At 38.0% G+C, this 25530-nt stretch overlaps 1 protein-coding gene across 2 annotated transcripts in view; it reads left to right on the top strand.

Annotated features, from left to right (window-relative positions):
- Nucleotides 1–25530, top strand: part of ZFPM2 (zinc finger protein, FOG family member 2) — a gene marked incomplete at both ends in the record, with an annotated part of 303128 nt that overhangs the window by 181366 nt on the left and 96232 nt on the right. For both annotated transcript variants that reach the window (XM_079533412.1, XM_079533411.1), the window contains one exon: nt 15699–15810. In XM_079533412.1, the coding sequence (XP_079389538.1) occupies nt 15699–15810 (112 nt within the window). The remainder of the gene's footprint in view (nt 1–15698; nt 15811–25530) is intronic.

Genomic DNA, 25530 nt, shown 5'->3' with positions numbered 1-25530 from the left:
CCTGCATTTAAGAGAGACTTGAAGCCTCCCCATGAATTTTCAAGGCAATGAGGTCAGCAGATCATTCTGTTAAAATCATGGGCAGTTCTGTACAGTACTTAACAAATAGAAGCTGTAAGGAAGTGCTTTAAAAGTAACCTGTTTATATTGTACTATACAGAAATAATTCCACTGACAAATATGCAACATTTACAGCCAAATAATTTCATACTTAAAAGAAAAAAAAGCAGTAGTATGATTTACTAGAAAGCATCCCATTATTGTTGTCAAGGTTTTAATCAAAATCATAGGCCTTGTGAGGTAATCTAGGGATTTTCTCTTACGTTTTATTAGTTGTTTTTTGAACTGTAATCCCAGTAATGAGCTAGTAACAAATCTCAGCCATATGTGTGAAACTACCAAGTATCACCATCCTTTCAGTCCCAAATAGGATAACCAGAGCATAACTACTGTGAAGCAATACAATTATGAATTTCTTGAGGGGGAGAAAGGAAAGATAAGTGCATGGAAGTCAGCTAACACTGATGCACGGGTGGCTACAGCATGCGAAGGGTTAACAAGATTTTCATTTTAGATAGTTGCCGTAGTAACAATCAGAGAGCTCAGGCTGTATCTTTTCTATTTGTGAAGAATGTTTAGATTTACAGAGTAGCTCAGCTTATTATATATCTGCCTTGATTGCTGGATAAGGCTCGTTGATTAAAAACAGAATAAGATGCGCTTTTATAATACCCGGGGAAGCTGCAGCCCCCACCCCCACTCTGTGTCCCTCTTTGTCCAGGATTCTCCCAGCTCCCCCAGCCTGGCTTCTCGCTCAGGTGGAGCTAAGAACTAAGTTTCCCTTCAACTTTTGGTGAGAAGGGGCTGGTGCCGCCTGCACAGCATGTGGCACAGGCCACAGATCTTGGCAGAGGCTGTCTGCTTCTAGTAGTGGTGTTGGACTTTTCTTCAAGCCATGCTCCATCCCATGCTGAATGTAAGCATTGCTGCCTGTGTTTGATGTCACAGCTTGTTTGTGTTCCACCACTTAGCAGAAAGTTTGATGAAAAGTCAGAATTGCAGTAGAGGAAGGAAGAGGGCAGGTTTCCAAGTGTTTGTCACCCAAATGCTCCCCTTGAAATCATCAGGAGCTGCCAGAGACTCCTGGGCTCTGCAGGCTGGGAGAAGCTGTGGAGCTTCCTGCCTTATAGATGTTCAGTAGCCACGTGGACCTGGACCTGGACCCCTGCTCTGGGTGTCCCTGCTGGAGCAGGGGGTGGGCCAGGTAGACTCAGGAGGCCCTGCCAGCCTCAGCCACCTTATGACACTGATGTGATCGCAAATGGTCTGAGGTAGTGAAAATCAGGTGTGATGCTCCTTATCCATTTACTTTTCCTAAAAATGGAGACCATTCACAAGGGACATGGTGGGGAACCATGCATGAGAGGTTGCTCCCACAGGCAGCTACCAGGCAAGACGTAGCAAAACGCAGCAGACAGCCTTAGACCTCACCTGAGAACCCTATCTCCAGAGAGCAGGAAAAAACCCTGCTGCTTTGTCTGCTAGGTTCAAGCCTGCCTTGAACAGCTGCTACCAATTAGTGCCAAGTGATATGTGGTAGTTGTTTGAAATAGAGGGGGTGGCTGGAGTACTGTAGCATTTTAATGTCAACTTCTGTGACAAGAATAAGAGAAATTCTGGTATAAAGTTTTATGAACTTCTGTAGTTTGATAGCTGGAACTCTAATTCTGCCAATTTCTAAAGCTTTTGCTGTTTTAGAGTTTGATTTTTCATGTCACTGATGCTGTTTGTGTTGTTAGGCTGCTTTCTTGGCTGCATAGCACATGCACTGAAGAGAGGCTTTCTTTTCCTTTTATTGACTTCACTGGGATATTGAAGTACTAAGAACATTTGGAAACTGGCTTTTTTTCTTTGGTCAGGTGTGTGAAAATTGATTTGGAAATTTTATTGGAAACAGAAGGGTTCTGATTTGTTTTTCTTTGAAAGAGTAAAGGAAAAAATATCTTTTGGAATTAAAAATAATTATTTATGACACTGGTCCAAGCCAACAGTGGAATAGAGCTCTAATTTAATTGCTTAGATTCAGTGCACTGTGTGATGGTGACCAGCATGATTCTTATCATCTGCTTAGAGTTTTCATTCATAGGAAAAATAAATAAATACTTGCCTCTTATGAGATGGGTTCAAATTTGTTATTCTTTTGAATGTGTGCTCCTTCAGATATTTTGTTCGCTTCCATTTGAGGAACTTGGACATAGGATCCATCACAGGCTTTTCAGCTCCTGAAAGGTCTCATCAGAGAATACGGAGCCGTATTCTGGGGCTTATACGGCTTCCCCAGCCGTATGCTGGGGCTTAACTGGCTTAAATAGTGGAATGCTGACTGGCATGAGTCTGGCATCAATATTCTGAAGTCATAGATGTGCACAGCTATTCCATTCGTCATTTGTGCTGTATCTACACATGTATATGAAATGGATCTATCAGTACTCTTTCAGCAGGCTGCATCAGTCTCTTTCAAAAATATCATATTAACTTGGGATACTAGTCTATCATCAGTCCCAGAAATACTTGTTGGTTCATAGTCAAATTTTTGGTTGCAAATAATTAAAAAAAAAAAAAAAAAAAAAAAAAAAAAAAAAAAAAAACCAACCACTTTTTTTTCTGATTGAAGGATACTTTATGTAAACTTGCCAAGCTGTCAGCTTTTGTGTCTATTGTTATGTAGTCCAGAAGTGATAATTTTTTTTTTTTGAGTTCCCTAAGCTATGTTAAAATGAGATGGGAGTGGGTTTTATTCATTGTTATTTTCAAGTTATGAGCATAGCACAAGGTCCCTGTCTCCCTTTTAGCCAGTCTTTTATGTGTAAATGTTTCATAAGCATCTGAATTTTCCAAGAAAATGTATTTTCTTGGAACAGTTTTTATTTCTAGAAAGTCTTTTACCCTTACACCAAGCTCTATTGTCTTCAAAACCAAAAGCCTGAAAATAGCATTCCTACATTACTTCTTTGTTTCCCAATTTTAAGATCTATTATGCATAGTGTAGTGCATAATCATAATTATGCATTCATGATGATGTTTGTACTGGCTTAACTCAGGAGTAGTGTGAGAAAGCTAATCTCGAAGCTACAGGCTGTTTTCCTGCACTTTAGATTCTGATCTGAGCTGTTTGTTGAGTCTTACTGGAACCAGACCCCTTATGCACCAGTCCTGCTGCTGGGCTCTCCATCATTATCTCTCATCCCAGTGAAGGACCTTCACCCATTCCTTTACTTTTTTTATTATTTTTTTTATTTTTTTTTCATGCAAACTTGCTTCATTGCAGTTCTTTGTCATGCTGCATATAATCTGTCCACTTTAGATGAGAGTCATGTTACATGACTATGTCATACGAGTTACAAAAATGAGGATCCTTTTCATCTGCCATTGGCCGTTCTAAGGGAAATTCTGTATGTGAGGGGAAAAAACAGTCCTCAAGCTGTTAACACAGTGGGGGGAAAAAATGTCCTGATTATGTAATGAAACATACTTTTTAGCTGGAAGATATAATTGCACACAAAGTAAAGATACTACTACGCTCAGTTCATCTTCTTGGCCCAAAACTTCTGAAACTGTAAAAAAAAAAAAAAAAAAAAAGTAGTCACCATTAATCCATCATTGAGATCTGATTTTTTCATCACATTGAAGAGAAAGCACTGAATCTTGAAATATAATTTCTCTGAGATTAGTATTTTCCCTGTATTAATCTGTTTTTTTCAATAGCATTGTTAGTTATTTAAAAATCTGTACAAAAAGCTGATGGAATAGAAAGGAGATTAAAAATCCTAAAATATTTTATAGTGATGTGTTAATTTCTATTAAACTGATTTCCTTGTTAGGTCTGTATTCATGCTTTTTTTTTCTTTTTTTTTTTAACTGTAGTATTTGGGAAGTTTTCAGTGGAATAAAAAATAAATACTTTTAAAATATGAAAATACTAAATATAGTTTATGAAAGTTTAACCAAGCAAATGGCACTTCATGAAATTCTATATTTAACAATTAGAAAATAGAAATTATACTTGGAAGTGAAGAGAGGATAATCCAACGTTCCGATTATTTACAAACTTTTGTATCAGAATGTTGCACTGTGTAAGTTAAATCTTCTCCTTATTAACTGCAAGAAAAGAATGGAGAACCACTGAAAATTACTGATGGAACTTCCAGTTTATTTTTCCTAGAAGCAGTCAGGGATCATGCATAACACAGCAGTGTACCGACCAGTGGCACACTCACAGAAGATGATTTAAACTTGTTTGTTTATTTGTTTATTTATTTTTATGGATAGAAGATTTTAAAGCTATTCTTAAGAAGATTGTCCTTGATTTTACATTATCCTGGCTGGGTTCCATTTCTTTCACTTAGTGTGATACTCAGTGGGTAAAAAATATCCTACTGTCTGCTTAATACTGTTGGAATTTTCTACATGAAGATGTAAGTAGGAATTAGGTTTTGCCCCATAATTATATATTAAATCAGTGTTAAAATACATTTGTAATCAAATCCTTTCGTATCCCAAGGCCACACGTTTGATACAGTACATTGGAAGGTCAGAATACTTAGCTCAGTATACACCCCTTGAGACTCAACAGATGTACAGATATGCGGCCTAATCCAAAAAACGCATTCGTAAGTCTGGAAGATCAGAATTGAGCCTTAATTCTCTAAAGGACTGCCGCAATGTTGTGTGGTCCTTTCATCCAAATTAGAATGATTCATTATGTCTAGTCCATTAGCACCATCAGGGGTAGGTGTGGGCCATAAAATCTGCATTAGGATTTCTAAATATGTCAAGGGTAATCTTAAAATGAGATAAACTCTGATGTTTTAACTGAACTAAAAATAATTAATCAAAGTGGTTGTTGAATTGTGCCTTAAACATTTCTTAAATGATTATGCTGTCCTAACAAATCTAAAACCCAGTTTTCAAACTCGCAGATGACTTTATGTTGGATTTATGTTGGTACTTTAAAGTACCCTATTTCATGTTTGTAAAGTTATGTTTAAAATTATCTAATTTAAAAAGTACATAAAGATCTTTAAAAAATTGGGAAAAAAGCTCAGGATGTGTATTTTGTTCCCTAATTCTCTTCCAAATTATTTAAGTAGGTACATAATTTATATGTAATTTTTGAGTGCATTCAGAGTGTGTACCACTGAAGTTCTGGCATTGTTTCACACATCATCATGAGAATAACATTATAATGCCTAATCCATCGACTATAATATCTTTGTATTACATATGTTTTATAAAAGGCCTCAGGATTCATTGGAAATATAATTGCAATAGGATTTCAATGGATTATATATTAAAAATACTGTACAAATATATAAAAATAATATTTGATTTTATAACTTTTTTGGGAAAAAAAAGTGAAATTAAACAATACTATCTTTTACTGTTTCTAAAGCATGACTTTCACTTACTCACGTTCTATGTTAAGAACATTCACTTTTCCAAAGTAAAATACACAACTTCTGTTTGCAGAACAACTTCTTTGTTGCAGACAAAGAAATGATAAAATATAATAAGCAGAATCAATAAACTACTAACTAATCTATAGTCATGTATAATGGATTGTTTATAGAAGGCTTTATGTATGTCCTTTTTTGTTTTTGTATTTTAATGGATTCTTCAGATAAAAATAAATTAATACTATATATACTAAATGAAATTTGAACTTCTGGAAATGACGATTTAAATAATCTATTCCAGGGAAAAAGGAAAATAAAATTACAAAAGATAAAACATCCAAAATTACTACAGAGCAGAAATTGTTCAGAGTCATACAGCAAATATACTGTAGGTATAGGCATCATTGTTGACTGTTTCAGTGTAAAATGGATGATAGGAACAGGCAGAATTAACCCGTGTGCAGTATAAATGTCTTCATGTCTTCTACAGAAATCTTGGTAATTGTCTCTCTGATCATCTAAAATGCATGTTGTCATATTAACTCGCCTAGTTCCACAGGTGGAAAGGGAGCAGGGGTCAAATAATTAACAGGGATTCACTGTTTATTCCAGCATTTAATCTAAATCCATCCAACGTAAGCGAGATGTTTGCAGAAGTGCAGCTGAACCTTACTAAGGAGAATACTCATTGGTTTAATACTAAAGATGTTCAGTAGAAGTTAAGAAGGTATGCATAAGCAAGCACATTTGGAAAACGTTTATTAGCAAATATCAAAATGATCTCATTACTAGGAAAAGAGTTAATTCTCATTGTAGACGATAATTTACAATATGGAAGTTTACCCAGTAGGAGAAATGCACTGATAATTCAGGGTGAAAGTAAGTGTGGTGAACTGCATTATATCTTGTCATGCGATATATGTAGTGTGATTTCATCTGTACAGGTGCTTGTCACCTGTGAAACAGTATCAGCAAAAGTATTTGACTTCAAAGTTAAACGGAAAAGTTCAACACCCATGGCAGTACCTGAACACTAAGGCACAATCATATGGGCAAGCTACCCAAGGGTACCAAAGCACCAGAACACAGACAATTTGCTTAGCATTTCACTACATTTGAGAAGATCCTTGTTAATTATATTCATATTCATCTCAGCACCAACTAAGAATATGATCTGGTCATGGGAGTGATGGCAAAATGCACTCCTGTCCTTCCTATGGTCTTCGAGAAAAAGAAGAGTTAGCTAGATGTAGCTAAATGGATACATACAAAATGGAGAGAGAAAAGTAGGAGGACAGGGAGGGAGAGGAGTGGCTGTCAAGCTAGGGGCCAGGGTGAATTGACTTTATAGAAGGGAAGGACCGGGCTGTAAAGCACACAAACATGGGGCAGTGAGGGAAGGGAAAGTTTATTAAGTTTTCAGAGGTCCAGTTTCTTGCTTTTGCTTTCCTGTTCCTGTTGGCTGTCACATCCTCCAGAGCCACGTGACAGGCAGCCAGGAAGAACTGAACAAACCTTCAGCTGCGTCCAAGTATCCATGCTTTGTGCTCCAGAATGTGAAATAAGAATTGTTCTGGGGGAGAGTTTGAAGATAGATTTCAAAAGTATCCCAGATATAAAAAGACATACAGTAAAATAATTATCTCTATATATCTATTGTTTTTTTTTACAATAAATCTAGATTTTAAGACAATTTGGCAAATATTTAGTTGCACAACTTACAAGCTAGAGTGACTAATTATAGCTGCATCATGATAAACTTCTTATGTGAATCTCCATTATCCTTCCATTAGTACCATTACATTTCTGAGATTAGGGAAGTGGAATATCCCTCAGCATTTGACAGTACATGCTAAGTAAAAGGGTTAGTGTTGTATGAATAGGTCATGAATGTCCTGATCCTGGATGATTCCACTTCTCTAAACACTGGAAAAAGGTACTGAAGGATTAAAGTACTCTCAGAAGGCTCCACTGAAGCTCTGTTCACACAGCATGATTGAGGACCACTGCTGGGACTGAGTGAAAAAGCATCCTCCACACTCAGTCCAAGAGATCAATCTGTGCTTCTGAATGCAAGCATGATTTGAAATTATGTTACATTTCCAGCCCTGCAAAAGTTTGTAATTCTGAGTTGTGCACCTTAGAACTTTATAAAGTGCCAGTATGTACTTAATCCTCATTTTCAGATTATGTAGAACAAGCTAAAATTGTTTTTTATAGCAGCTATTATTTTATACCAAAGTTACTGTGAGATTAGATATTTATTTTTTTTTAGGTGTAAAAGGATGCATTCTAGCTGGGTAGTGTGAAATGATCTCAGCATCTATTGTGTTTTTGGCTTGTATTAAGGGCATTTGTCACCAGGCATATTTGATATTAATAAAGAATTTGGAAGCATGTTGAAGCCATGACAAGTGTTGGAAAATATTAATAGACCTAGGGTGTATTTTTTTGTTGTTTTAATATTTTCACTGGTCTGCTTAAGGTTTGTGGTTGTATGGTGAAATGTATGTTCAGCTTTGTCACTTGACAAGTGATGATCTCTTGGGGTAAACAGCAGGGTTTCTCAGTTGCAGGGAATCCCAGCTGTCTTTTGGGATTCCATCTGTGTGTACATTTCTTTTTTCCTACTTTATTTTTTACTATTTTTTTTCTTCTTTTTTTTTGAGACTGAACCATTTGAAGGCTTTGATTTGGCAGCAGACTTTTCAAATATTACCAATTATTTATCCTCTATTATCACCACAAAAAAAAAAAAAATGATGAAGGCACTGCTACTTCAGACAAATGAAATATTGAGATATATATCAAATGTAAAATGTCATATATAGACCAAAAGTGTTGCAAATCGTTTTACAATTTGCTGGTACTTGGGTACAGCACTGCTGTGTTAACCACCATTGCTACATAGTCCAGAATTCCAGAATCCTGGATGGAAGAAGGCATGAGGACTTTGTTCCCCCTGCATTGTCCAATATACTGAGGAGTCCCACTGACCCTTCCCTTCTTCATCACTAGTTTCATGGCCCACAACAGGCAACAGTTTGTTCATGTTTGTTCTGACTTTCCAGTTAGCATGGCAGAATGCCAGGTACATGTGCGCAGATGAAAAGGCTCAAGTCCTCTTTTCATCTAGCCCTAACCACAGGCTAATGCTTGAACACTCCTCTGAAACAGTGGATCCCTTAAAGTTGTGAAGTAGTAATTGAAACAGTTCTCCCAGGTCTGTCGGCAGATTCAGATGAAATTAACTGCATTTATTACATTTTCATGAGATTTTAAAAAAGAAAAAATTAACCACAAGGACTAAGGATTGCAAAATTTACCTTGCGTTTAGTTTTAGTTTCAGGATCTTACTGACAGACATAGCAGGGCAGGAGGGTGCTGCAAAAACTGAAATTCTGGTGTCGTTGCATAGTTCTAGAGCAGGTGGAAACTGCAATGTCCTTGTTTTAATTGGTGAGGTTTGGCATTGGTGTGGAACCATGAAACCAAAATCCTCCCCACATCTTAAATCTTGTGGAGAGGAGTTGCCTCTTTGTATCTAGCACAGAAAGCCATGGCACTGTGGAGTGCAGCCAGCGTGGACTGGCAACCCTTGAAATAAAAATTCTTCCAAGAATCCTTCTTGGAAAAGGTAAGATTTTTTCTGGGAAGCTGCATCTTCTGAGAGATGGTCCAGCACACAAATTAACAAAAATGGGATCTATGTTTGTCTGTCCACTGAGTTTGTATTAGGCTTTGATTATTGTAAATAAGTTTTGATTAACAAATAAACTAAGATAGCCAATGTAAGTTTGAGGTGATATAGTGAAGTTACCACCCTTCTTATTTCTCAGAAATGTCTTGGAACAAATATTAATTAAATAGGAATAGATGGAGACCTATGCAAATCTCTACTATTATTCAGTCCCAAATGACCTCTTGGGAGACCTTCGCAACTGAGCTGATTTGATGAGCTAATAAAGTTTTGAGTATGGTGACCACCAAAGGTGAACTTAACCTCTTGAGAGAGGACATTTTGCATATTCATGGTGTCAGAAGATACGTCAACCCTGTGACGATTAAACTGAATTTAAATTGAATTTCAATGTTGAAACCTCTGTGAGTATATTAACTGGTGTTTTCCTATGCAAGATAAGTATCTGAAGGCACCTGAGGTATATTTGCAGCTCTTCTCCCATTACAATCAGTTTTTAATTTGCTGTCGAAAGTAACACTGCATTGTGGGACATTAGGATTTTCTACAAGGGCATGAAGGCATTTTGGCAATCTTGTATCATTTATGGGAATGCGGACTCTGGAAGATTTTCAAAGAAAATCTGTGGGAATCAGAAGACAATCAGAAGTAAAGCCCTTGAAAATCTTAAGTAGCCAGCAGCTAGCCTCTGTTTTGGTGAGAATACTTCAAGGAGATAGTTTTGATTTTACATTTTACGAGGAAAAAAGGTGAAGATAGAAATGTAGTGACTTTTCAATAAACAATTCGTCTCCTTAAATAACATGGAATGCTTTTTGGAAAGCCATGCCTGGAAAAGTGTAGCTGTGTCACAGGGACTTACCGAGCACTAGCTTAGTACGTATTTATTGCTCTGGTACAGCTTCTTAGGAAACAGCTTAGCAATGATCAGGCGCTTGACATCAGAATTTCAATGATATCAAGCAACTTGCTCATACCATATTTCCCTTCGGTGTGGGAGTTTCGTCAAGTTTCTGCCAGGCCACACACATCATATGTTAGAAACCTATGCAAGGAAGAGCCCATCTAACATTAGCTTGTCAGCACTGATTCCTTTTAGCAAGAGTGCAAACTATTTTCAACCCTCTGAGATGGCTATTTTTATCTCCATTAACCTCTTGACAGAATATAAACATTTATTGAGAGTTGCCTCCCTTGTTTGTCCAGTTGCTTCAGAGGTTAGTGAAAAGTGGATGTCTGCTTGACCTCTTTTATCCTCATTAGCAAATTCTAATTGTTCCCCAAGAGATCACAATTTCAGTCCTTTTTGTCCTCCTCAAAGTTGTCTGGTTATGGCGCATACAAAGACATTAGCAGAAATGATGTTTTCAGGTAAAAATCATTCTAGTGCAGAGTACACATTTTTGTAGTGCAGAGCAGTGAACAACACTGCAGATTTTTAATGTACCCTTGTTTCTAAAATTTTAGGTTCCTCTTGTATGGCCCCATCTTATGGACACCTGTGTTACGAAATCCCTATTAATTATATTTAGGCAACAAGCAGTATTATTTAGTAAGCTTTAGAACAATTATTAACAGGTTTGTTGAGAACACCCAACTAAGTGTTCCTGCAAAATGTATACATTCTATGAATTGCAGGATGATTTTTACTGTATACCCTGAGAATATTAACTTAATTCTTGTGGGATTATGACCTAAAACTGGATGGAGACCTCTCAGGGGAGATGTTATTGCTCTCTGTAACTACCTGAAGGGAGGTTGTAGTGAGCTGGGGGTCGGCCTCTTCTCTTGCGTAACTGGTGATAGGACTAGAGGGAATGGCTTCAAGCTGCGCCAGGGGAGATTCAGGCTGGACATTAGGAAATACTACTTCACTGAAAGAGTGGTCAGACAACTGGAATGGGATGCCCAGGGAGGTGGTGGAGTCACTGACCCCGGAAGTGTTCGAGGAATGTTTAGATGTACTGAGGGGCATGGTTTAGTGAGATCTATTGGTGATGGGTGATGATTGGACTGTGTGATCTTGTGGGTCTTTTCCAACCTTGGAGATTCTACAGTTCTATGATCCTGTGGGTCTTTTCCAACCTTGGAGATTCTATGATTCTGTGATGATGAAGAATCATAGAATCATAGAACTATAGAATGGCTTGAGTTGGAAGAGTTGGAATGCCAAACCCCATGCCAAACCCCATGCCAACCACTAGACCAGGTTGTCCAGGGCCCCATCCAACTCGTCCTTGAAAATCTCCAGGGATGGGGCATCCACAGCTTCTCTGGGCAGCCTGTGCCAGTGCCTCAATTACCCTCAATTAAAAATTTCCTCCTAACATCTAATCTAAATCTCCCCTCTTTTAGTTTAAAACTGTTCCATCCTGTCCTATAACTGTAACTAAAGCAAGGTTCAAGGAGGAAACAGTATTAAGCTGAAGGAGCTGTTATTTTTAAAGCAGTTTTCTCAGGTGAGGAACCTGATCATGGCTGGTTGAGTCATAGCAATGGGACCACGATGTATGATCCACAGATGCTAGCATTGGTGTGGACCCAGCATATGAATGCAAGATGGTTCACCAGCCAACTGCCCACACGTGCTCTTCACATCTGATGCCTGGATATCTCCCACATGCACTCCATCTGTGCAGGTTTCCCCCTAACAAATAACCTCTTCCCCACCTTTCTTCCTGTTGCTTTGTCATTTCTGCTCCTTGTGCCCTGATTGTTCTCCTCGTTTTCTGACCGGACTTACAGTTTTCTGGTGAAGCAATTTTGTTCTGCCAACAGTTTCTTCTGTGTTGATCCAAGAAAGCTCCTTTTTACATGCCTTGGTGGATCTCAGTTATACATCTGGGACAGAGGACGTGGCAGGTCTCAGTCAGGTATCTCAAATAGACAGGTCTTGGGGTTCACAGGTTGCAGGCAGTGCCTTAAATCCACAGACACTTAGTGCAGATTAAAAGGCACTGGTGTAATGCACTCAAAGCACGATATCCTGCTTTACAAGCGGGTTGCCGCATTCTGCACCAGCTTCAGCTTTCAAATGGATTTAAAATGTAGCCTCAGGTATAGCGCATTGCAGTAGTCTAATCTTGAGGTGATAAAGGCATGACTGATTTAACCATAGCTTCTTGTTATCTTGGACTGGGGTCTTTTCATTTTAACCATTTTAGGGAAATGGCCTTTCCTGAATCAGCAAGCTTGCTTCAATTCTTACTATGTAATAAGCCACAACAAGAGCTAACCTCTGTCAGTTGTGAACACCTTCTGTGAATGTGTGAACTGCACAGGATGCCATACCCCAAGAACCTCAACGGTGGTCTTGACTCATCTTACAGCTCACACAATACGCCACTGAGTGACTTCAAAGAGAAGCCATTGGCAGTAGTCCTTAGTACAGCTGCCAAGCTTTACAAGCAGCCAGAGCCTTGTGAAGTTTTGCTTTCATATTAGGAGTTTATTTACATACCTGCACAGTGCAAGAGCTCAGCTACGGGAGGGTGGGAAATGTGTTTGAGGTGTCCATTGGCTCTGGTGGACTGATAGAGCTGCAAGGTGAAATGCCCTGTACCTCCTGTGGCCTGCCTATGGTGCCCAGTTACTGCTCACAGCTGAAATGGTGACAAGCTTTACCAGAAAGCTGACCTGGAAGCTAGTTTAGTGATCTTGTAGTTCTTTAAGGTAAAAAAAACCTCTATAAACAGTGTTCAGCCAAGTGGACTCACATGCTAACTGCTGGTGCTCACTCTGCTCCTGCTGCTGCACATCGGAGTGGGTGAGGCACCAGCCTGGGCTCGTCTCATTGCCTGGAAGAAAGCAGGGCACTAGCCTGGGACTAAGCCTACCCACTTACTAAAGGAGAAATTAATCTCCATGAGAAAGTCAAGCAGTATCTCTGTATCTTATTTCTTCCTCAGCAGTATGTGGTTAAGTACAGTCCTTTCCCAGGACCTATTATTCGTCCTGTCTATGCAGATAATCAACTATTGCCCAGCACAAGAAGATCCTGATGTTATTTGAGGCTTTTTGATACCACCTTAATGCAAATATTAATACCCTTACAGATGGGAGAGAAACAATTAAATGGCAGATGTCTGGGAAGAAGAAAACCGGAAAAAGGAATTGGATCTTAGAAAAATCAAATAGATGATTTCTTCTGCTCTTGAAGGCTAATTTTTTTTTTTAATTTTCATTTTCTTTCTTTTTTCTTTTTTTTCTTTTTTCTTTTCCTTTCTTTTCTTTTTTTTTTTTTTTTAACTTGGCCTCCAGCTTGAAAAATAGACTTGTTTGAATGCATGAATCATTGATGGTATACTTGGAAAGGTCTTCTACCTGGATAATATTGCAGTATTACCTGATTGCACTTGGGATTACCAGAAACTGAGAGCATATATAGGCACAAAGGACAAGTTAAAGGTTTCACTGAAATGGCAGGTGAAGAAATTCAGCATGTGGTAGGAACATGCCCCAGCCCTCCTCTTCCTTATTGCTGTGCAGTCAAGGTTGCTAGCAGTTGTGCTAATGCTTATATTAAATATAGGCATGATTCTTAGCTCTGTGAGGAATAACCACTCTTCCATTTCTGTAGCAGCCTTATGCTGCTATGGTGTAAATGATACTGAAATCCAGACTTCCCTATAGTAGGATGCCAAGATAAAATTTTGATTGCCTTTCATTTCATATCTTGCATTTCTTTATCAGTTCATGCCTCACTCGTATCACTATTTTTTGTGCAATCCAGATGTAAATAATTTGCACTGATTTCCTGTTGATAATATCAGACTTCTTGATAATTTATATAGGAAGTTATTGTCTTTTTTTTTTTTTTTTTTAATATGTTGTTATGCAGCAGAACACAGGTTTAAATTCAGATTTCCAACACATGTAGCAGGGGTAACTTATAATATTTCACATATGCAAACACACTGTGTGCAGTTCTGTGTATGAAAGGCCATATTAGGAATTGAGACATTGCACGTCTCTGTTTTCAGTACTTTTAAACTAGCTAGGTGTGCTGTTGCTAGCTTTTACATTCCTTTCCACTCAATTCATTCTTCACTTTCTATCTGTTTCTTCCAAAACTTCTGGATGATGAATAACAGTGTATACGGAAGAAGTATGAAAAATTTGAATGAAAAATGCAAAATTTAAAATGCAAATTAAGCAAGAAATATTTCATAAAACAGTATTAGAAAATAAACATCAGAGTAATCCTGAAAATAAGTAGAACTATGGCATTCAGTATCTGATTTATTTCATTATCTTTTTAAAAATATTGATATATCATAAATTATACCAAGCACATTATTTTATAAGTTTATGAAGTTAATCTTGTGTAAAATTATGAATTCAATCCTAATATAACCAATATGTTTTAAATAGTCTAATTTTGATGGAATGTAGAGTATTATATGATAACTCTTACTATAATTTGCTGCATTTCTAAGCCAGTCCTAGATAATAAATATGGCCACTGCATCAGGAATGCCCTGATGAATATATGACTTTTTGCATACTGAGATTTTTGATCTCATTTAATCATACAGAATATTACCTGTAAAACCTATCTGGAGCCAGCTGAAGCATTATTGATGGAATATGAAACAATCAAAATATCTTAAACGGAATATCTTAGACGGGATTGTATCCCAGGGAAAAATAAAAAAATCAAAGTAAAATTGAAAGTTATGTGATGACTGTATATACCCTATTTTGTAGTTTTAAATTTGGTAAGAATTGTGAATTCCTGAAGTATTTCAACTTTTTTCCTCTTTTTGCCATTTTAAAGGACTTACGTATAAATAAGTTTGAAGTCTTCAACTTATCTCCTCAAATGCCAGATTCTCTAAATATAAAATCTCAAAAAATGCAGGAGATTATTTTGTTAAATGCTCATCTCATTGTCTGTTAGCCTTTCAGGCTATGACAGAAATGTCATACTTCACTTCTGTGCTTTTCAAATCATTAATTCAACTTCTTTTATTGTTTTTATGGAGACAAAGTGTACTGAATCATTAACGTTATTATTTCAGACATAGTAAAATCACACATCAACACTTTGCGAAGGGGGAAAAGTTTCATTATCCATTCAGAACAATTTCCTATGATAATACAAATGTTACCCTGGACAGATCTTTGAAATGGATACCGATTCTTTAAATTCTTTCCTGTCTGTTTCAGGAAATAGTGAGATCCTGCTGATAATGGAATACAATGTGTCTGAAGTTCACTTCTAAACAGTAGCTCTTTGCTGTGAAAGTCATCTACATTCCCTTTATAATTCACGGCCACCAGAGATCTGCTTGATCGCTGCGATCTGATCCAATATCATTTGGAAAAATCCTTGATAATAGTTCCACTATTCAATCAATGAAAAAACCAAAGCGTACTGCTTGTGTCTTCTTAAAAAAATCCTGAAGCAGGGGAATAAGACATTGGCTTATGGGTTTGGAGATTTTGTTGTCGGCAAATAAAATGATTATTAATAATATTATTCAAGTTCTTAATCAAGGCAAGCAAATGGCATCTGTTTGTTATCATCCTTCCTACAGAAGACAAAGGCTTCCGTCCCTATGGTACTGACTGCTGGCCCCAAGTGGTTGCTGGATGTGACTTGGCAAGGAGTAGAAGACAACAAAAACAACTGCATTGTGTACAGCAAAGGTAAACACAAGCTGATTTTTTTCTCTACTTTCTTGTGCTGGGTATTGACAAAAGATATACCTAATGCATAACAGGACAATGGATAGTTTGACTTCCTTCAAACTAGAATAGTTTTCCATCTGTTTTTGCTACCACATTCTTATTATGCTTTTTCTTCCTTTTAATGATATAAAACCCCTTACAGTGTCTGTAGTGTTCTATATGCTTTATAAGCATGGAAGAATGTCAGCCAACATGAAATACTGTTTCTGAGAGATGGTGCCTCTTGGCAAACCTCAGTGAAGTCTATACAGCTGTAATAGGTGAATTCTTTCTAACATTTTATAGGACATACCAGAAAGCATTTCTCCACGTTACATTACAGGAGTTAGAGACTCCTAACTGAAATCTTCTTTTATAAGAAGAATTTGAACTTGATTGGACCGTGATAAGACTTCCATGTCAGCATGGAAATAGAAGATAACTGGGACTGGATTACAGGGCTGTAACTTCTGACATTCCAGTCTCTGCATGATGATGCTTCACTGTAATGCATTAGCTAATGGGAACGCATATTATATCTGTTTTATGTGAGTATTCGGATTTGCTCAAGTCAGTATGAGATCTTATGAGGCCCCCCAGACATGCTTTGTCTAACTTATCACATCTAATAGCTACTTTGATTCAAGACACTTTTGTCTTTGTCCAGAGAGCCTTGAGTTCTTGCGTTTGTCATGCAGTGGACTATACACCAGGCTGTTTGGTCACTCACGGTGAAAGCTTTGTAAAATTTGGTCATGGTATCATTGCAGCCTATTAAAAATAGTGCTTGAATACACAGAATAATCTATTTAGAGTAGCTGTTTGTGGAATTCCTGTTGAAGGTCATGTTGCAAAACTATGACTTTCCTTCCTTGTATTTCAATCACCAGTCTCAGCACTTTGTGAATGCTTCAGAACATGTACTGTTCTTGTTTAATTTCTTTTAGGTTTTATTTCCAACCAAACAGACCTACTGAGATCAAAGATTTGTTTGCTGAGGCAACCTAGTGACCATTTCAGCACATAAGCATCCAGGCAAATAAGCACCCATATCAATATATTAACATACAAAACACTAATCATAACATCAAAGACTCCTAAAAACTTACTAGAAACAATTACAACTTGTTCCTATAATCATTGCAATTTATACACTTATAAGAGGATTGCTTTTAAACTGCCACAAGCCTTTGAAAGTTGAAAAGCTGAAAACAGGGAATTTGCATGTTAAAAATGAGTTGCACACCAGGGTCTTATAAATTCCTTCTATTATAATTACAGAATGCCAACATATTCATTCTGCAACCTGAAACACCTGCAGTACTAAAGAACTGGGCTCACAGCTAAAAAGGGTTGAGCTGCCCTTCCTTCACAGCTTTCTGATTGCAGCCCAAGTGAAAAAAGTTGCAATGTGCTGAAATGTAGGGACAGTTTTCCCTGTGTAGGGAAAGGTTTTCTCCTGCATACTGAACTGTATGAATATTTTTCACAGGCAAACTTTTTTGCAACAACTTCTTAATGTAATGAGAAATTCAGTCTAAAATACAACTTCTGTGAATTCCCATAGGATGCTGTCTTATCAAGTATTATATTCTTTCTGTAATTATAATAGTACTTACCACATATATACCAGTAAGACTTTTCATCTTCAAAGTACCTTACAAACACTAACCAATTCATTAGACAGTTTCAGTGCGGTATGATTGAATCTATTGATTTCTTTTTTAATAATAAGAACTTACTTTATGCGGTTCAGCACAATTTAAGCAGACCAAAACATTACTTTTCATTCTAATGTGCTGGATCTTGCTTCACTGATGATACTTGTTATTTTAGTACTTCATTAAGAACGTAGAGTAATAGTCATACAGTGCTCAAGATAAATTCTGATATCTCTACCATACAATGCAGCTGTTTTTGAAAACTGGAGATCAAGATGTGCACCCTAGGTTATAAATGCATGTTAAAAACCTGGAATTTGATTAAACTATGTAGGAAATAAGTTGTACCTTCAATGAGTTCTATTTATCTCTTTGCACTTGGCACTGGCTGTACTGTTGTTCATTAAGCACCTACCCTTGCCTTGAGGCCTGCTTGGATTTTTGTACTACAAAGATTAATTGGCTTGGATCACAAAACAATGTCAAATAGAAGATGGTAAAATAAATAAATATAATAATGTTTCTTCCTTCAATTTGTATCTCATCATTCCAGATCACATTGCCTTGATTTGTGTTCGCATTCTGTCTCCCACAGTGCCGTTACTTCTAATGAAATGGTGTCAGCTGGCATGAAGTTGTAATTCGATGTTATTTTGTAGTTGCGTGTGTATAATTTTGTTTGCTTGTTTAGCAACACATTGTTATTTTGGAAAGCAATTAGCTGAACAAATGTGTGGAATTGTACATGTAGTGGATTTGGTCACCTGGGAGCTCTTTTTCTCACTATATCCAAGATAAGATGAGTGGAATAAATTGGCACATTTCTGAGACGAAAATAAGTTTTAGATTTTGCTATCAGAACATGTTACTGGTCAATGAGTTGACTTGGAAGTGCATACCATATTTCCTTTCAGCTGTAATAATACGGTGAAATCTTTGGGAACATCACTTTTCCCAGACTTTTTAGAAGAGCACAGGACTGTCAGGCTGACTTCCAGTTCACTAGAGGCTAAAGACACCTTAGTCAGCCACACACTGCATACAGAATGATCACAGGGACATTTTAAATCCCAGAAGAAGTATAGTATAGCTCCTATGCCATGTAGTTCCTATTGAAAATGAATCTCAGCAAGGCACATAGCTCCCTATTTGCCTTCAAAACTCTCCATAATACTTTCACTAGGTAAGCAAACACGTGTGCATGTGTGTGTGTGTATGAAGTACATATATTAGAATCATAGAATCCTCAGAGCTGGAAGGGAAGGGACCTTTAAAGATCATCTAGTCCAACACCCCTGCAGTAGATGTCCACTGCTAGATCAGGATGCTCAGAGCCTGGTCCAGGATTATGTTGCTCTGTTGTTACAGTGAAATCAGAATTCATCTTCAAGTTAAATTTTAAATTAAGAAATTGGTTATATAAAACCATGCAGCAAAGCACTTTCAGAGTGAATAGCTATGAAATAATTATTTGGTGTCTGAAATTAATTCTGTTTAGTCCAGGATCACTAATTTCTGTCTGTTGTTTTTGTATCTACATTTAACCAGCACTAGAACAAATCAGGAAAACGAAAAACAGCTAATTAATGCCCCTTTTTACAAGTTCTCATGCAAACTGGTTGCTCGTGGCATGTGTCATTATTGCATTCTGTTCTTTTTAAAGGAAACTTTTGCAGCTATAATTAAAAGATATGCTCTTTTTGTTGTAATATTTATGTCAAACTTTTGTCGTGTTGCAAAAATAGTTACAATTCAATTTATAGAATTTAAGAGATGTCCTAGACATAGTAACTGAAATTTAAGAGAGATTTTTAAGAGTGGAATTATACTTTGTGTAGAATTAGGAATTTCTTCAAAAAGCTGCAAAATATCAGTAATTCAAGTAAGATCTTGTAGAAGGTGTTAATGCATGAATTCACTGCACTTTACTTGAGAAGCATTCATGCACCATTGTGTACCAGGTTTGGTAAATCTCTAGAACTAGAGGTAAGAGTCCCTCGACAGCCTAGGAGGGATGGGGTATTAACTGCAGATCTTTCCTTGGGACCGGAAGAGATTTTAAAAGATGGAAAAGAATACACAACGTGTAAAAACTACAGTTGCACAGACTGATAACCGCACTCCTACAACAGACTTTTTTTTAGATATTATTTGAGCCATTTATGTGAAATGTACGGATACCGTATGTTTAGTGGCATTGTTAAAACAGGGTGTCTGTACAAATATTTAGCTGTGGGAATTATAAAATCATAAGGCGATTAAGTTAGCTAGTTGTGAAATTCCAATATTGCTTTTTAAATGACTTCAGGATATAGGAGGTGCTAAGGTTATTATCTGTTATCAGGAATACAGCGGAATTGTACGACTGGATAATAACTAAACAACTGACACAATGTAAAATTACATTATCAGTGTGTTAAAACAAAATTGCGCCCTAAAGGAGTCTACATGCCAGCTCAGAGCTGCAGTGTAATTATGCTTAACTCTGATAATTAAAATACAACGGAGATCAACAGAATCATTTTCATTAAGAAAATTATTAATGATGGTGGTATAACAGTAATTGATTGCAGAGCACCACAGGATAACTCTGTGCAGGAAAACCAACATCTTTGAGTCTGTGGCTGGGATCGGCTGGTCGTGTCGCACACTGCCAAGGCAGCTCCTGGCATGGGTGGGAGCTGGTAGCTGGAGCTGGCAGCTGGTGCCTGACGAAGGCGTATGGCTGGGATCTGGCAGCGGGACGGGGCGGAGTGGGGTTGGAGATGGGACGAGCCGCTCACCTGCCTCAGAGCTTCCTATCCTTCTGTGTTGCGGTAGGCACTGCTTGCTTTTGTATCTACATGAGTGATTTATTGATGTTATTTCCTTCACTGCCTGGCTTCGCTGAGTAGTTTATGCCTTTGTTATTACTGCGAGGATTCAGGAGGAGAAAAAATGTCCTCACTCCAGTGTGGCTCCCAAGTGAGATGGGAGTGAATAATTCCAGGGGCTGGAGCTTTTAATTGCCCCGATGGTATTACCACATGATAGCAATGCTGTAAAAAGCCTCCATCCCTCTGCAAGTGAAATCAGCCAGGGCCCATGGAGAGACCGTAACAAAGTTCTGGCAATGGACGATGTTGCCTAAGGACAAGAAGCAAGATTTCATTTTCTCATATAAATAGGGGGGAAATACTGTACGGAGCACTTCACCATGAGCTCAAGACTGGGTGCTTACTCTTAACAGATGTTGCTTTTGAAAGCTGCCCAAAAACGTCCATTCTCCAATCACAATAGAGAATAGGCCTGCTAGGGTGGATTTACAGGATGAGATTAGTTAAAATGACAGCTGCCCACGCTGAAACTGTGTCATGCAGCTACTTTATAAAAGGAAATGAGAGGCGAGGCAGCAAGTGAGAAGGAAGAGCAGGAGCTGGGCTCTGCAGCGCTGGGCACCCAGCTCTGCCAGCACTGCTCTCCCATGCTCTGCCCCAACACTGACAAAGTCAGGCAGTAATTACCTACATAAAACTGCTCTAGTACTGCACAAGTGTGGGATGAGTTATTTGGCTAATGGCATTGAAGATACAAATGCTGCAGGAATGTTACATGAGATTTCTAGTAAGAATCAGAGGTCATTTTTAATTAATATTCCTCATTTAAAGTACTCAAGTCTACTTTTTTAACGTATAAGAAAAGTCAGTTGTTATAACAAAAGGATTTTAAAAATTTTCTTTAGTGAGACAGAATTACTTTTCTTAATTGCTCTGTGAGGTCCTTGATAGAATTTTCTCCCAGTGAATGAGCTAGCAAATGCTCTTTTTTGGTCGGCTTCAGGCAATGTAATGGTACATTGCTCTGCAGACATATAACATCAAGGGACCCTAATGAGACAGAGGTCAGACATTATAAGATGTTTAAACACTGCAACATTAAAACATCAGTTTATTTTGTTTTGGGTCAGGGAACAGATTGTTTAGTAGGCCAAAGGATACTTGAGGTATATATTTTAAATTGCAGGGGGCTTTTTTTCCATGTTACAAAAAACAAAATTCTGTGAATTTCATTAGTCTGTTCCATGCAAATTATCAGAAGACAGAACTGTCTATTGGAAGACTGCTAGTCCCCATGGGTGCCTCCATTAGCTGAAGAACCTTCTGAAGTCTTTGGTAGTGCTACAGATTTTTTTTGTTCTTTCATTGTATCAACAGAGTACATGGGAAATCAGAATACTTCTTGAAATGCACACAAGGCATATAATAGAATCACAGAATCAGAGCATAGATTGCCGCAGCCCTAGTGCAGCACCTTGCACTTGGCCTTACTGAACCTCATTAGGTTTTCATGGGCCCACTTCTCCAGCCTGTTCAGGTCCCTCTGTTTGGCTTCCCTTCCTTCCAATGTATTGACTGCACCACTCAGCTTGGTATCATACACAAACTTGCTGAGGATGCACTCAATGCCATGTTCTGTGTCGTTGATGAAGATGTTGAAGAGCACCGGTCCCAGGACCAACCCCTGAGGGACACCGCTTGTGACCGACCTCCACCCTGATTCAGAACCATTAATCACAACCCTTTGGCTGCGTCCAGCGAGCCAATTCCTCATCCATCAAACAGTCCATCCTTCAAATCCATACCTCTCCAATTTAAAGAGAAGGATGTGGCGAGGGACCATGTCAAAGGCTTTGCAGAAATCCAGGAAGATGACATCTGTCACCCTTCCCCTGTCTGCTGATGCCGTCACTCCATCCTAATATCCTAATATGAAAAGTCCATGGAAGAGCTGATAAAAAATGGTATATTACTTGTGCTAGGGAGTTTTGAAGTTAAGGTCTTGCATATGGTTTTTAATAATCTATACAAATACAGTTATTTTGTGCATCTTCTCTGAATTTGTATTTATGTCATAGTATATTATGAATTATTACATGACCTCTAAATTCTAAGCATGCAGATAGTAAAGGGAAGACCACAGGAAATGCAGAGGTATGGCTGTATTTCTGTTCTTAAATGAAAACTTCTTTGTTCATTATTAGTGCATTTCATTCACATGACAGACAAGTGATATTTTTAACTTGTTCTCATTTATGCACTATATATGCATTTGTTTTTGTGTTTTATTCTTTCTTATGTTCTTGTCACTTATTATGTAGCTTGTTTCATAATTTGAAATTTGAATTCCTTTTCAATTGAGGAGGCAAGGAAATAGGTAGAACACTGACAAGATTTGTAGAGAATGACATATTTTGGACTGAAGCTATAAAAAGCTGTAAAGAAAGTCTAACACTCACGAGAACATGTTAGGGATAAAAAAACCTAGTCTGTACTTCACACTGGAACCTTGTGAAAAGAAATACTGCTTCAAGTATTCAGACCCACTGGCAAAAACAGATACAAGCATCATGCAGAGATTATTTTTTTCAGGGTATGTATTTGCCTCATTTTTCTAAGTCAACTGCAGTAGAATTAGTCACTTACAAATCATTTTGAGAAAAGTGTTATTTTCAGGATATGGCAGAGATGCTAAATGTGTTTTATTTCCTTTTAAATTAAATATTTTTTTCAATCCACTATTGTAAATAAATACTGAGGATTGCATTGAACTAAAGCCTCATGACCCCTGTGGCTCATGGTAATGTTACCTCTGCCATCTTCCCTGAAAAGCAAAAGGGAAGGAAAAACAGCCCCCAAATTTGCTGAGCCACACATTTCAAATTGTCGACAACCCCATCCACGAGAAAACAGAAGAAAATATATATGCACTCTGTCCTGTCAAAAGGCTTTTGCCTTATCTTGAGAGACTGTCAGGGCAGGAACATCATGGAATGGACAGGAGTCTATTAAATTAATAAGCTGCTGGATGGTGTCTGGAGAGTTATGATGCTCCATAAATCCAGTTTGATCATGGTGGACAAGGTTTAAATCTGCAGACTTCTAATACACATCCAGGTCCTGGATTGGATTTGAAGTTTTGTGCTGGAGACACAGAGATAGTCCTGCAGCTTGAGAATTAAGATTTATCATTTTTTCATACTGCCTTTTTTTCACTTCTTGACAAAAATGAAAACACCTTAGGGATCCTGGCAAATGTTACTGCTTGAAATGAAAGAGCTGTTGTCAAGGTGAAACCATGACCTCAAAGCCTAAAATCAAACCTTGGTCACTGTTTTCAAGCAGCTCCATTGGTGCTGCGCATAAAAATGTCTCTATGGAAGGAAACAAGACTGGATTTATCCGCAGCCTGTTCTGTAGCAGTTCTTGTCAAAATCTTCCCATTGTGCATTTGTGGTATAAGACATAGTAATGGTGGCAGATGTGCCATGTGAAAACAAAAGCTCAAAACATCTGGAAATATATTCTTCCTAATGATAGGGGGCTCTGTATGTAACTTACAGTTTGAGCTGATGTTTCTATACTTTTACCTCTGAATGTGTTAAGCCTGATGGTAGCAATTAAGGGAACACTCTGTTATAACATTCCAGGCATGGCTCCAGGGAGAACTGTGCAGTGCTGCCCCAATGCCCATGCTGGCTGTAGAGCCAAACTGCCCAGAACACAATCCTAAAATCATGTTGGATGTACTTTGTCTCTAGATGCTTACAAGGAGGACTGTTATTAGGGCATGAGAGAAGGAAATCAAGTGTCTCTCAGCCCCTTAATTGACCTGCAAGACCATGATTTATTGATACGTCCCTAAGCTCATATTCTTGTGACTCTGGAGACTGGCGGGTGATTGCTGTGCTCACTAAAAGCAACGACATTGTTGGCATTTCTCACATCTCCAACACCCTAACCATGTATTGGATCTTACCTACTTTATTTGTTGAAAGCACTTAGCATTTGTTTTACTTCTACAAGCAACCTGTGCTCATTTTTTTTCTCATTGTTAATTTAGGAATCTAAAGATACTTCTTGACATCAGAGAAATATAGAAACAATGTGTATGTTTGAGGAAATAGATAGCTTCCGTTGCAATACCAAAGACACTGAGATGTGTTTTATTCTTGGAAATAATGGTTTCAGAACTGAAAGCGATTAAAGAAGCTCTTCTAGTGTGCAGGTTAAATAGAAATTGCGATCAGCATGTAATCCTCAGTCACATTCCTAGGTATGTCTTCCTCCATTGTCTTCCAGAAATTACCCAAGATTTGTAGCCAGATATCTTCTGTGCATGAATCCTGACCTCTCCATTGATCCAGAAGATCGGTCTGTGTGCTCACTCACCCAAAGATCAGTGTTAATATTTCTCTCCTTCCCTCCCTGCTCCCTACAGCAGGCAGAGGCCAGGAGCAGGGCTCCACCACAGGTCGCCATGGACCTGGGGCCTTCAGTGCATCTGACGTCTTTTATTCCTAATGCAATGGCAATTTCACCTTCCTATTGGGGTCAGGTTATGAAGTATGTGTAGTAAAACAGAGGAGGGAAGATGGAGGTTAGGGAAAGAGCTTCAACATGATGCAGAACATTGGGAGCCCTGTTGCAGTGCCCACTGTAAAAAAAAAAAAAAAAAAAAAAAAAAAGGCAGGATGTTTCTACAGCTTTGCATCTGCCCTTCTCCTCTTGGGGCATGTCTCAACCTTCCCACCATCTTAGTCTTCCCTGAAGAGAACTGAAGAAAGTGTGAAAAAGTTGCAACCAGTTTATGTTTAATGTTTAAGAATTGAACACTGTTACCACTGACCTGGAGAGAACATAGCAGCTTTATCAAAATATAATTTCTGTTACAAGAAAGATGAGGGAAAAAATAGAAAAGCCAGTATAGATTTGATTTTTTTTTTCTCCTTGTTTCAGTTTCACTCCTTCAGGATGGAGGGCAATGTGATGCTGAGAAACAGAAATGCTACAGTGTGCCAGAATGGTGATATCTGAAGCAAGTTGTGATGTTGAAGCAGATTTAGTAGAGATGTTCTGTGAATGAATTGTGACACACATTACTTAAGTGGCTGGTGGCCTGCAGAACCAAGGCTTGCTGCTAGAGTAGAAATGGCCTGTAAAAATTCCTGTGATTGTATCACAGTACATATATGCATATATTTATATAAAGTAACTCTGGT

This window comes from Tetrao urogallus (assembly GCF_951394365.1).
Source record: "Tetrao urogallus genome assembly, chromosome: 3".
NCBI lineage: Eukaryota > Metazoa > Chordata > Aves > Galliformes > Phasianidae > Tetrao > Tetrao urogallus.
Note: the sequence above shows the minus strand (reverse complement) of the source record. Positions and strands in the feature narration are given on the sequence as shown.